Raw genomic sequence first — 12,296 nt, 5'->3', positions numbered from 1 at the left:
ACGCCTGGGTTTGCCACAGGACTGATGTATGAAGAAAGGTAACAAGTCATGGATATGAATAATGTGCCTTTATATTACTTTACAAAAATATACTCCCAAGTGGCTCAAGCACAGGCAGTGTTAAAAACCTGTAACATTAGAAGTGCATCCCTCATATCGCAAAATATCTATCATTGTTTTCAAAAGAACTGTCAGTTTTTTTGTTATTTGAACATTACAGAACGCTTTTCACATATGAATATTTAATTTATTAAATTTCCATGTTTTGTAAGGATTTTTTTTCAGTCACTGTACTGCATGTTGAATTACATGTGGTGGCACAAATCACATTTTATTATTGTAGTTTTTTTTACACATGTTAGTCACTTAGTTCTGCTGATAAATGAAGGCAATCTTTCATCATACACTCTTGTCTAACTTCCCCTAAAAGTCTGCAGACCCTATTGTAAATGAACTGTGTCCAATTAGAGTCAAGTCAATGGCATTATGAACGGGCTGGCAGTGCGCCTCTGAGAGGCCTCCGTCACTGGCTGGCCCCAGATGTGAAGCCGGCCTTGTGGGTGCAGTGTGAGTAGTCCCGTCTCCCCAGTTTCCCACCAGTCCCCAACATCAGGGTAAATGAGCTACAAAAGCCATGCCGCTTCTCAATGCTCCACTGGGAATGTTAATTGATCTTTTGTTGCAGGACAAACAGAAACTCTGTGTCTCGGTCCATCTGGGAAAAATCAAGTCAACTGGCCTCACTGCCTGGCACAGGGCAGCCTGTCTGCCTTTGGTCTGTGTTGACTCTTTTAATTTAAGGTTTCAGACATCCATCTACAATGCTGAAAGAATCATTCAAAGTTTTCATTTAGTCAGAGTAGAAATGCCAGAAATACTAGCGCATTCAAAAATGTTACCTAGAAACCTGTAGCTGTGAAATAAATGAACTGGAGGTATTTCAAGTGATTTAAAACAGAGAGTAAAAGACAGTGAACAATCTAACCTGAAGTAGAACGACAAATAATATAACTACAAATACACTTCAGTAAATGTAGTTACTTGCACATGCTTTTAATTTCCAGTACTTGTTTTCTCTACATTTTCATATTTAGGTATATGTAAGTAAACATCCCTCTCTGTCTTTATTTCCTCTCTGCAGCCCTCTTGTCACCATTGCAGCATTTGAAAGCACAGAAACTGCCGATCTGTCAAGTCCCGTCCATGTTTGGCTTTATTATCTGTCCCCTCCATTGATTTCATTGTGCACATGTTTGTGTGAATATGTGCCTCCTCTGAAAGTTAGTGTGCACTGCACGGCTGCTGGGGGTCTTTGTCTACAAGTGTGTGTGAAGACGAGTTCCCCTCCCACCAGCAGCCTGAGAGCTCTGAATTCCTGCCATAAAGTCTCGGCCATCGCTCAGACCCGCGGTGGCGCAGAGCGGCTTCCCGTCAGCCATCTCTCTGTGAGTGTGATATCTCCCGTTTCCCACACTCTGTGCCTATTCACTGGCCCCGAGACGGGAACAATAGAAGTGTGTCTTGTTACACATCACATTAGCTACGGTGTTTGATCTCCTGTTGAAGGGGGAGGCAGCTTCAGCCAGACCATCTGGCCTGGACAACTAGACCCTGAGAAAGTCTCATGCATGCCACATTCTCCACAACTTTTGCACACACAAATAGTTGTAAAAGACTTTTGTGGCACTTGAGACATAATTCAAGCACTAGACAGCATGTCACCACCACCACAACAGAAGTGGGTCATGTGTGCGGGGTGTCACCCCAGTTTTTCAATTTTCAGATGAGATGAACCTTTAATGATCCCGGTGGGAAATATGGGGCAACGATTAAGATCAAAGTTTGTGTAAAATCTTTCCCTGGGTATCATTAATTCTATTTCTGAACATACAGGGGTTTTAATCTCATTTGTTGAAGTACAATCAGGTCATTCAGATAGATCGTACTAAAAATGAATAATCCACACTGCAAACAAATCAGTGTATATGAAAGCACACATTTACATCCATTACTTTGTGCAGCATCACTGTTCAGCTCCTGAGCCTCTCAAGACCTGTACATGTACTGTAAATATTATTATATTGCCTTTGCTTTGGTACCAGAATACAATTTTTTGGTGAACTGAAGAGTTTGAGCAACGTGTGTCCACTGTTAAAATATGAATACATTGACCTATGGGGCCTCAATGGCAGCAAACAAAGTGACTGTGCAGAGTTAGAGTAAGCTATGATTACCCAACGAAGTACACCATTTTACATATTATCCAAAAAGAGTGCTACAGGAATCTAACCTTGATTTCTATGGTGTTGTTCCCTTGAGCAAGGCACAATAGTGGAGCTGCTGTTAGTTGGGTGCTGTGCTGATAAGCTCTCTGGTGTGACTGGATGGTGTGACACCTTGACTAGAACACAAACTCTACCTGCTCTCATATTCATTGATCATCCATTCAATCATTCAAGAGGTGATGTCAGCACTAAAACACAAACTACAGATTTTATGTATGACTTTATATGTACATTGTCCTCTAACATTCAGTTTTATGAGAAAATAAAGACGCTGCTATTGTTTATGTTTGTAAAACTTCATGTGAAGTTTTCAATTTATTTTTCAAGTTCAAAGGCAAACTTCTCAAGGAAGCAATTCAACAGATTCTTTTAGTAAAGATTGATGTCAACATAATATGCCTTTATAAAAGGTATTCACTTGAAGATGAAAAAACATCTATTATCAACATTACAACTAAACAGTTAACAGGTACAACACTCATAGGCCAAATAATGGTTACATATAGTCATAATTAAGTATAATCATAAAAAGATTTACAGTAAAAGTGAATCCATGGGATCCAGTTAAGGGATGTTGTTGATTCATCAGCACCAAGCTGATGAGATGTATCAGTCAGTGATACTTAGTATCAGAGATAGACAGTAGTTTTAAACACAAACCAAACAGTGTCTCAGACACTTAAATAGTTTCAACCCCATGAGGGTGTGACAACAAGACAATTCAGTGATGTTTGCAAAACAAACAAAAGTATTTTTCCCCATGGGAACAAGAGTAAGCACTTTAAATTGCAAAGTGTATAATGTGTATACACACGGTGTACATGTTCAGTAAAACTGATCATTTCAATCCTTCCAAAGGAATACTGGCACATTGTGCCCATTTCGCTACACTAGAAAAACACTCAACAATATTCAATCTCCTGCCAAAACAAAAGGAAACCGACTTCAATAAGTCTTCAACTTTCTGTCCATGACGTTCACAGACTTAGTTCTCTTTCTCTCTGTGAGGAAGTGATGCTGCCTCCATCCTACCAGGGCCTCCACAGAGCACTGCTGACCTGGCTCACACCCTTGCTGGAGCTGATCTGATGGAGCGGAGAGCCAGGAGGGGAGAGGGTGCATGGAGTGCGGCTAGACGCCTGCAGGCCCTGGAAGTGGCTGAGCAGCCGTCGGTGGGCCTGAGTCTGGACCTCGCAGTGTGACAGGAAGCTGACAGCCTCCTCCACGCAGCGAGAGTAGCCGTCGCCGCCCGCCATCCGGCCAGAGGTCACGCCAGCCTTCTGCTGCTGCTTCTGATGCTGCCAGCCTCTCAGATAGCACACGGCCATCTCCAAGATGTCTGCCTTCTCTTGCTTAGAGTCGGGCTGCTGCCTGATGAACTCAGGACCCAGCAGGGATTTCAGCTGCTCGATGCAGGTGTTGATGCGGTCTCTGCGCAGTTTCTCCACCAGTGGCTTTCTCAGCTGAAGAAAATAAAAATAAAAAGAATTTAGAATGCAGAATCACACTTTTTCATACCATATGAACACTATTTAACAAGGGAGTTATGTGACTTCATAGAAATCCAATTTACCTTATGAGCCGGAGCCAGGTGCTCCTTAGGATAGCTTGCTTGTCCAAAAACAGTGGGTGCCATAGCTGTAGACTCAGACCGTTCCTGCTCGGTTTGAAGAGCCAGTTGAATGTGAGCTGCCTTCTCCTCTGCCTCTGCCCTGTATTTATACACCCAAATCTCCATATGAATGTGTGGGTCTTGGGCTTGTTGGAGTTTCTCACAGTCCCCCGGCCAATGGGAGCGCTGGGAAGGGCTTTGAGGAACGCAGGGCTGCCACATGCTCAATGAAGTGTTTATAGCCGTGGGGACAATGAGTGTGTCTCCGGGGAGCAGGTGGAGGAATAGACTGCGAGAGAAAGAGTGCGGTGGGGGCGGGAGGGAGGAGGGAGGGGATGTAGCTGGGAGACTGACCCAGTGCTTGTGTTGATATGGGAAAGTGGTGACCCCAGAGGGAAGCATGCCGCTGTCTCATGTCATCTCAACCGCCACATAATTGAGCACAAAGTGCCTCCGCCACCGGGCACACGTGGGTGTTACAGAGGGCCAACCATTAGAAAAGGCCAACATGCAGCCACTTCCACCAGTTTGACACGGCAGACTTTCCTCGTGGAGCTGTGCAACAGTTGAGACGTCTCAAAGATGAATAGAAAAAGAGCTTCTCAGTGAGTTTTGAGACTCAAATAAAAATCTACTTGATGAAGAAAAGAGAATGTGTGGAGTGTTTTTTTGACCCACACAGTTTTAATAAGACAATATTTTTTTCTTTTTACATGATAAGTTCCTGCATTTTTATTTTTTCTGATCTCTTCTCACTGGTTTGGAGAGGGCAAGATGAACTTTAGAGATCAGAATTATTCAAGCTGTCAAATGTAAACATCCATCACATTTTATAGACCGACTTCCTGGTTCAACTTCGACCTATCGTACTTTTTCTGGTATTAAATGTTAAATTAAACATTAAATGATGCATTATTACTGACATTACAGATGCTCTCATTCCACGTACGTGCTACTGAAAAATCAATACTGACACTTGATATTTTGCTGCTAATTGACTGAACTTCATGCTTTTGAAGTTCAGTCTGTCCACTTTAATTTAACGGTAGGTGAAAAAGTGCTTCAACTGTTAAAATCCTAACAGTCTCCACACTCCCAGCACATGTTCACACATCAGGCAAACACCCCCCCAGCATACTCATGCAGACAGCCACACTCTCATTCACTTTCCCTCTCCCCACACACACGCACAGCTGGCTGACCTGCCTGCCGCTGGCCACGTCTCAGTCACACGCTCCCTTCCTGCCTGTGTGGAACGTGGGAGCCGCTGTGGTCCCAGGCTTCCCACACTTCAGTGTTAATGACACTGAGGCCGGCTGCACAAAGGAAGTGTGCCCCATCGAACAAAGATTGAGTGACCAACCCCCCTTCAAAAACACACACACACGCACGCACGCACGCACGCACGCACGCACGCACGCACGCACGCACGCACACACGCGCACACACACACACACACACACACACACACACACACACACACACACACACGGCTTCCAGGCACACCATCTGGACGGATAGTATGCCATTGTCAGCCAATCAAGCATGGGAGACGCTCACCGTGAGAATTGGAGAGGTTGAAATAGAGACAGAAAGTTAAATAGGAGAATGGGCTGTGTGTGTGGAGGATGGGATACCATGAGGATAGTTTGCTAGAATTTGTTTTCAGTTTGGGCGTAAAAATTATAGATGCACGAGATAAAAAGTTGTAAAAAAGTGGATTTGGGAAAAACACACACATTAAGGACTCAAATATAACAAGTTATGTTAACCTAACAAAATATAATACCATGATACTCTCAGTTGTGATAACACCTGTGATGATTTAACATATTGCTGCTCTTTAAAAAATAACTTTATCTACATTTTCACATAAGTGGAAGTGCAGGTCTAATGCCATTCAGCTTTAGATGAAAATCCATGTCCACCACGTTGTTGAATGGACATATTTCTCCATGTAGCACGTTCTCAGGGTGACATTTTTCCTCCATGTTCCCACCACATATCACTCCCAGTCGATACAATAACGAGGATATCTCCCTCGTTGTGGCACTGAGCGACAAGTTCAACGAAGGGCCCCTCCCACCTGTTTGTTTGGATTGGGGCCATTGTGCCTCATAAATTCCACTAATTCATTCACATCCTATTGTCATAACACTGCTTTGTGATTGGCCAAACACTGTGAGAACCAGCATCACATTAAATCGATGGGATAGTTGGTATAAGTATATAAAGGAGCGAGGTCGCCGTGGATAAAATCATAACCGCCTCTTGCAGCCGACACAGGCCTGGACTGACTGGACGCCAACTGACTCACCATGAGGGACCAGCACACAACGTAAGCTCAAATGGAGAAAACTCATATGTAGAAGAAGTTCATTTGACTATTTTTTTAAAACTTCTGTCTCATTTAAGGTCATAGTGATGATTTGGTAGTTTGGTTTTGTAACGTTATCAGGACCATGATTCTTGATTCAGGAATTTGACTGTTGGGGTAAATTCACCCAAATTACCTCTATTTTGCCAGTTTTTTAGATTTCTGTCACTCAGAAATCTAAAACTCATTGTCTTGCACCCAAGACAATGGAGGTGGATGTCTGATGAGAAACCACACCAACAACCTTTTTTTTTTTTTGGAGAGTGTTTCCAATTAATGGAAGGTCTGTGGACTATCCAAACTAACACTAATTCTGGGAAGACAGTTGCTGATTGACAATCAATGAAAGGTGAGACTCCATTCACCTCCTTTGTATGAGGGCAGCAGCAGAAGCAAGCCTTTAAATTGCTCTTATAGTTCAGGATTTCTGTTAACAGCTACATTTAAATCTGGTGTCTTTTCTGTGCATTCAGCATTAATCTATTTTCTCCCTTTTTCTCCTCAGCATTTGTAAGATGGTGGTTTTGGAGAGGAAGTGCACAGACAGAGCAGTGAGGCTCCGCTCAGCAGTGGAGAGCCAACTCATCACTGGGGTGTCCAGCGCCGATGTGTGGGACAAGACAGTCTCCTTCTTCACAGTGAAAAAGGCCTTGATTTTCCACAACGGTTACACCAAATCCTCCAGAGAGGCCATGCGGCTGTTCCCCTCACCTGCTGAGGACGTGGCACCGCTGTGCTGCCAGTAACAAGCGGACACACACAAGAACAACATGTGTGTGTGTCTCTACAAGCTTTGTCGTAATGAACATTGTGAAGGAGAATCTCCAAATGGAAAACATTCTTCAGATGGAAAAGGACTTTAAATCTTGTTTTCTGTTGGGTGCTTTCACTCCACAGAAAGTGGAAAAGATGGGAGCTGTATATCATATACACTGTGATGTTATTGGTCCACAAATTGGCCTTAAAATGGCATTTTGTGCCTTAAGCCTTAATACTCCTTGAAACTGGTCACCTAAAGACCACGTTGCCAGGTGTTTTTTTTTTTTAACTAAAGCCATTTTTAAAGCCTTTTTATAAAGGGAGAATGTGTATGCCAATGCATACTTTGTTTTGTAAATGTTTTTACATTGTGTTAAGTGATGTCATAAGTGAGATGTGCAATATGTGCTTCATATGCAAGTTAAGAATAAAGTAATGTTTTCCTAAAACTAATAATGACGGTAGATTATTTTGACTAAACATTTTCAAATGAAAATCTAAAAATGAATTTGTTCAGTTCGGTTAGTATAAGAGTTTCTATCGGTTTACAGGGAGTTACAATTGTCATCTCTCACATTATCAGTGTCTTAATGAAAATCGCCCTCTAGTGGCCATTTTACAACTGTACCTGCAACAGCTTTTTCTCTGGACTTAACACCTCAGAGGTAGTCTACAGATTGAGGGTTCTATTATCATAGTTAACCCAAAAGTCATACAGATTTTTATTTTTTTATTTTCTTGAGCTGGTGTGAAAGAGCAGAGCCACAGTAGGATGTTAGGGTGTAGGATAAAGGATATAGGGTTTTTGGATGAATGTGATCAGACTGTTGGCAACCCAGGTGTGTAGTCCTATGTAGAGTGTAGATTTAGCTGGAACCTGTGACACAAGTGCCTTGCTCAAGGATCATATCGTGGGGAAACACGAGATATTCAAAAGGCAAAGCATTTTCTAATTAAGACAGATAGTGTTTATTTAGAGAAATCCTAAAATAATTAACTGCAGCGGTTTCTTAGTGAAATAAAAATCTGATATAAACTGGTACACACCTAAAGTAATATCTCAAAGATTTTCATCGTCACTACAGTGATCGAGCCTATGGCACTGATGAATTCGCATTTGCAGTATTACAAAGTGGGTGTCTGTGGAAACATTCCCTGATAAAAAAAGAATCACATGCAGAAATCCTGTGAGGATCCTTGAGCAAGACACTTAACCCCAAAATTGCTCCCGTAGCTGCGTCTACAGTGTGTAGATAGATACTGAATTGTAAGTCGCTTTGGATAAAGTTTGGATATAGTCTGCTAAATGACTGTAATGTAATGTACTATTAATTAACAATTCAATTGTTCCAGTGTGTCAAGACAGCGAGCTAAATAGAATTCAGCCATCATTCATTTTCCAATAACTCTTTTCTACCAAAACTCCTGCCTTCTCCCAGTTGAAAACAAATGTGCTGTTTTGGTGTAGAACAGCACATTTGTGTAAACAGAGGCTGGAACAGAAGAGGTTACCCTGAATCACATTTGGAATTATAACGGCTTTATTAATCATAGGCTAAATTCAAAAAGCAGACATTCAGCAACAGTTGAACATTGTAGCAGCGGGATTAGGAGTATTAACAATACACTATGTGAACTCCACACCATGCATTCAGTTCTGGAGGACAGGGACGCCTTCTCAACGGTCTGTACGTTTAAAGTCAATCGCCGAGGATAAAACTCAGCAGGACTCTGATTTCCAGAAATCTGTTCTGGGGATCGACACAAGAGTGTTGGCCCGAGAAATAAAGAAACTGCTGGGGAGGACAACAAAGTGAACGAGAAAAACAGTCAAAGAAAAAAGTGTTTTAAGGATATAATGTAGGTCTGTTTTATTATGAATTTAGACAGGTCTGATATTTCGTTGCAACAGATGGGTTCTTTCACAAGTCTTAAGTTCACTTTGTCACAAAGGCAGAGCTTTATGGGAAAAAAATAAAACTAACTTTTAGTCATTGTTCTTTTCACCATTTTGCTTCAGAGGATGATAAAAGAAACCTGACACATACACACAAAATCAAAAAACTTTTTCTTTTTCTGTCCACTCAAATTCCAGTTAGAAACTACAGACCAAACAGCAAGAGCCCCGAACAAAAGGGCAGCTTAGCCGGCAACCATGTGACACTGAAACCATGTTATTTTAAAAAGCCGAACCAAAACCAAACTTAAATCAAACAAACAATAATGAAAACAAGATAAAATCAAATGCCACTCTTAACACGTGGTTAAACATTTTTAGTTACCTTAACATTGCAGCCCAATATTGGGGGGGGGGGGGGGGGGGGGGTTTGAAAGCCGAAAAAGTTTCCAAGCTAAAACAGAATTCCCTTGTTATTCCCATCAAACAAACAACTCTTTTTTTTTTTTTCTCAGCCCGCCATTCTGTGGCAATCTGTGATGTCCTTAAAAGACAGAACAATGGCGAAGCTTCATGTTTGTTGGCGATAACAGCTGTGAACCAGGAAATGAACAAAATGTCTCTGGTTTCAATCATCAGTCAACGACTCTGGACTGAAGCGATCTGAATCAGAGGGGCAACGTGTAAATTCTGCTTTAGTGCAGTTTAACAACAGCATTGTGATATTGTGTTAAACGTTAGAGACGTTGCCAAAAGTGGATGATTTTCTTTTTTAGAATACACATAGTTTCAGCTTAAAGTTAATTTGAAGATGTCATAAGGGGGAGGGAGGTGAGTAAGAGGCTGTGTGTGTGTGTGTGTGTGTGTGTGTGTGTGTGTGTGTGTGTGTGTGTGTGTGTGTGTGTGTGTGTGTGTGTGTATGTGTGTGTGTAAAAAGAGAAAATCTTTTCCTTCTTTCAGTTGGTAGGTGTTCCAACTGTATGTGCAGGGCTGTTGTGTGTTGGAGGGGTGAGGGTTGAGGTTGGCCATCAGGGCAAAGAGTTCAACAAATCCTGCAGGAAGAGGTCTGGGTCTGCGATTTCAGAGAGAAGACCTGGAAGAGAAAAGTGAAGTCAAGTATCTTCATAACATTCACATCACAGTTCAGAACTGACACCAGGCAAGAACTTAAATGTCAGGAGTTAACAAGCTGCATCAGAGACCATCCCAGTTCAACCAGTTGGCTCACTGCAGATTTGTCCCAATTAAAAATGAATTCAGATTTTGATAATAATTGTTAACCAGGAATGTACGCATGTTTACTGACCTACAACATCACAGAACTCTGACAAGGACTCAGCTGGCATGAGTTCATCCTGGAAGGCCCTGAGCACGCGCTCTGAGGCCTCGTAGATGGGCATGTCGTTGTGACGCACATATTCTGCTAGCGAGAAGGACCACCCCCCCTCTGTGTTGCTGGTGGCCACTTTCTGTACGGCCAAAGAGAAGAAGAAGAGAAGTGAAGACAACATTCAGCTCTGTCTCTGCTGTCACTGTCAACATTGATTCATTGGTAAAAACATGCAACTTTACCGATATAACAAAGAAAAGACTAACACTGATCAGTGCCCAGTTGTTCATAGCATCCAAACCAAAATGTTATGTTTGTGTTTGTGGCATCAACATGGCCAGGAGCTCTGAAAGTGTAACACATTTACCCTGAACATGTCGTAGACGAGATCCACCAGAGCCCAGAAGAGAAGAGGCGAGCGATAGACTGCATATTCCTTTGGTGCTTTATCTGTGAGTCTGATGATGAAAGTGAAAAAGAGGATGAAGTTAGAGATAAATTGTATTTTCAATTTCATATTAAAATCCTAAATACAGTGGAGAGCATTAGGGGCGTTACTCTTTAAGTATCTCACACTTCAAAATTCTAAATAGATTCTCGAGTCATTACGTAGGGGGGCTAATTTCAGGATGTACTCCAGTTCAAAATATAGCATGAAAGCAAAGTATAGTGTAAATAAGATTAGTTCTTATACTGGAAAATGTTATTTCAATTGATTGCAGTAATGTAATCACAAAAAGGGGGGAAAAAAAGAATTCATGCACAAATAAATACTTTTTTAGCTTTTAGTATTTCTCAATTCTCAGTGACTTTGAGAATAACTTCAAGTTATACACAAAAAAAAATGCTGCATGTCACATAAATAAATTGGAAGGTTTAAGCTAGCTGGCTTTTTATTTCTCAGAACCTTAGAAGAATCTTGATTCTTAGATGAATCGATTGAAACATACAAGACGCTAAACCACATCTTGTATGTTTTTATTAACTCAGGTCTGCTTTCCACAAACTCAAAACTGGTTTTATCATTGCATTTACTTGCCATCCTTAAACTTATTGATCAAACTGATTATTTGATGTTTCCAATTCCCAACTTGATCTAAACTGAAGGGATTTCACTAATATGGTAGTAGCAGAACAAAGAGGAAGAATAAAAGAAGTTTAGTGTCATACTTGTTGGTGCAGACTGCCGAGACCTTACGGGCATGTGCGTTGACCAGGAGCCTTCGTAGGAAGTATAAACGTGAACTCCTCCAGCGCTCAGGCGGCATGATGTGCATGGCCAAGATGGTGAAATAGTGCGGCCCTTCAACCTCGTACGAGCTCTCCACCCACTTTTCACATGGTTGCTCCTGGAAACTCTGCAGGTTCTTCTCCTCCCGGGACGTAGCCCTTGTACTGTGTTGACAAGTGAGACGAGGAGGGAAATACATCAACTATAACAGCTGAATGTTGGTCAAATACACTGACTTATGGTTTGTGTGGTATGGTTTGGGCATTGGTACAGATAATTTAATTCAATTTCCGTGGTCAGACATATTTGACATCAAAAAGGTTGTTACGTGTTGAGGACGTAGAGCACAGTGTGGATGATGTAGGGGATGAGGTGGATGTTGCTCTCTCGTCCTCCTCCTCCTGTGTCCACGCTGAACGATTGTTCGGTAGCAAAGCGGAGGAACAGCAGTTTGGTGTCATGGATGTTGAGTTGGTACGTTGGCTCCCGCTGGCCCGTGCACTCCTGCAGATATGTGTTGTGCCTGTGTGCGCCAGAGAGAAATCCAGGTGGGAATGATTTACTGTGAGCCACACAAAGCAACGTTTGTCTGCGTGTTTGCTTCAGCGTCTACGTGTTGGTTTTGATAGTTGATGATACTGTGAAACCCCTCGAGTGTGCTGATGTGTGATCCTACCTTGCTAAGCAAGTAGCGAAGGCTGATTCTGGCACATGTGGCCCCCACACAGGAAGCAGCCCGTTACATTTGGTGTTGGCGTTCTGGAGAGCAGCACTCTCCCACTCCTCTCGCCCACGAGCCAGCCTG

At 42.2% G+C, this 12,296-nt stretch overlaps 2 protein-coding genes across 4 annotated transcripts in view; both read right to left on the bottom strand.

The window, feature by feature from the left end:
* Positions 1-2,594: 2,594 nt before the first annotated feature.
* LOC137889310 (transcription factor HES-5-like) lies at positions 2,595-4,431 on the bottom strand. Its single transcript, XM_068733106.1, has 2 exons — positions 3,859-4,431; positions 2,595-3,748 (listed from the first exon to the last, which is right to left on the bottom strand). The coding sequence occupies exons 1-2, from the start codon at positions 4,297-4,299 to the stop codon at positions 3,314-3,316; spliced, it is 876 nt and encodes a 291-aa protein (XP_068589207.1). The 5' UTR covers positions 4,300-4,431; the 3' UTR covers positions 2,595-3,313.
* A 4,120-nt stretch (positions 4,432-8,551) lies between these two features.
* ubr4 (ubiquitin protein ligase E3 component n-recognin 4) overlaps positions 8,552-12,296 on the bottom strand; it is a 52,626-nt gene continuing 48,881 nt past the window's right edge. For all 3 annotated transcript variants that reach the window (XM_068732702.1, XM_068732703.1, XM_068732705.1), the window contains 6 exons: positions 12,168-12,293; positions 11,820-12,014; positions 11,431-11,655; positions 10,628-10,718; positions 10,237-10,399; positions 8,552-10,023 (listed from right to left, as the gene is read on the bottom strand). In XM_068732702.1, the coding sequence (XP_068588803.1) occupies positions 9,959-10,023; positions 10,237-10,399; positions 10,628-10,718; positions 11,431-11,655; positions 11,820-12,014; positions 12,168-12,293 (865 nt within the window). In that variant the 3' untranslated portion in view covers positions 8,552-9,958. The remainder of the gene's footprint in view (positions 10,024-10,236; positions 10,400-10,627; positions 10,719-11,430; positions 11,656-11,819; positions 12,015-12,167; positions 12,294-12,296) is intronic.

This window comes from Cebidichthys violaceus, unplaced genomic scaffold (assembly GCF_023349555.1).
Source record: "Cebidichthys violaceus isolate CVI_PGR_0920_01 unplaced genomic scaffold, fCebVio1.0.p SCAF_6, whole genome shotgun sequence".
Lineage (NCBI taxonomy): Eukaryota > Metazoa > Chordata > Actinopteri > Perciformes > Stichaeidae > Cebidichthys > Cebidichthys violaceus.
This window is presented reverse-complemented; position numbering and strand designations above follow the sequence as displayed.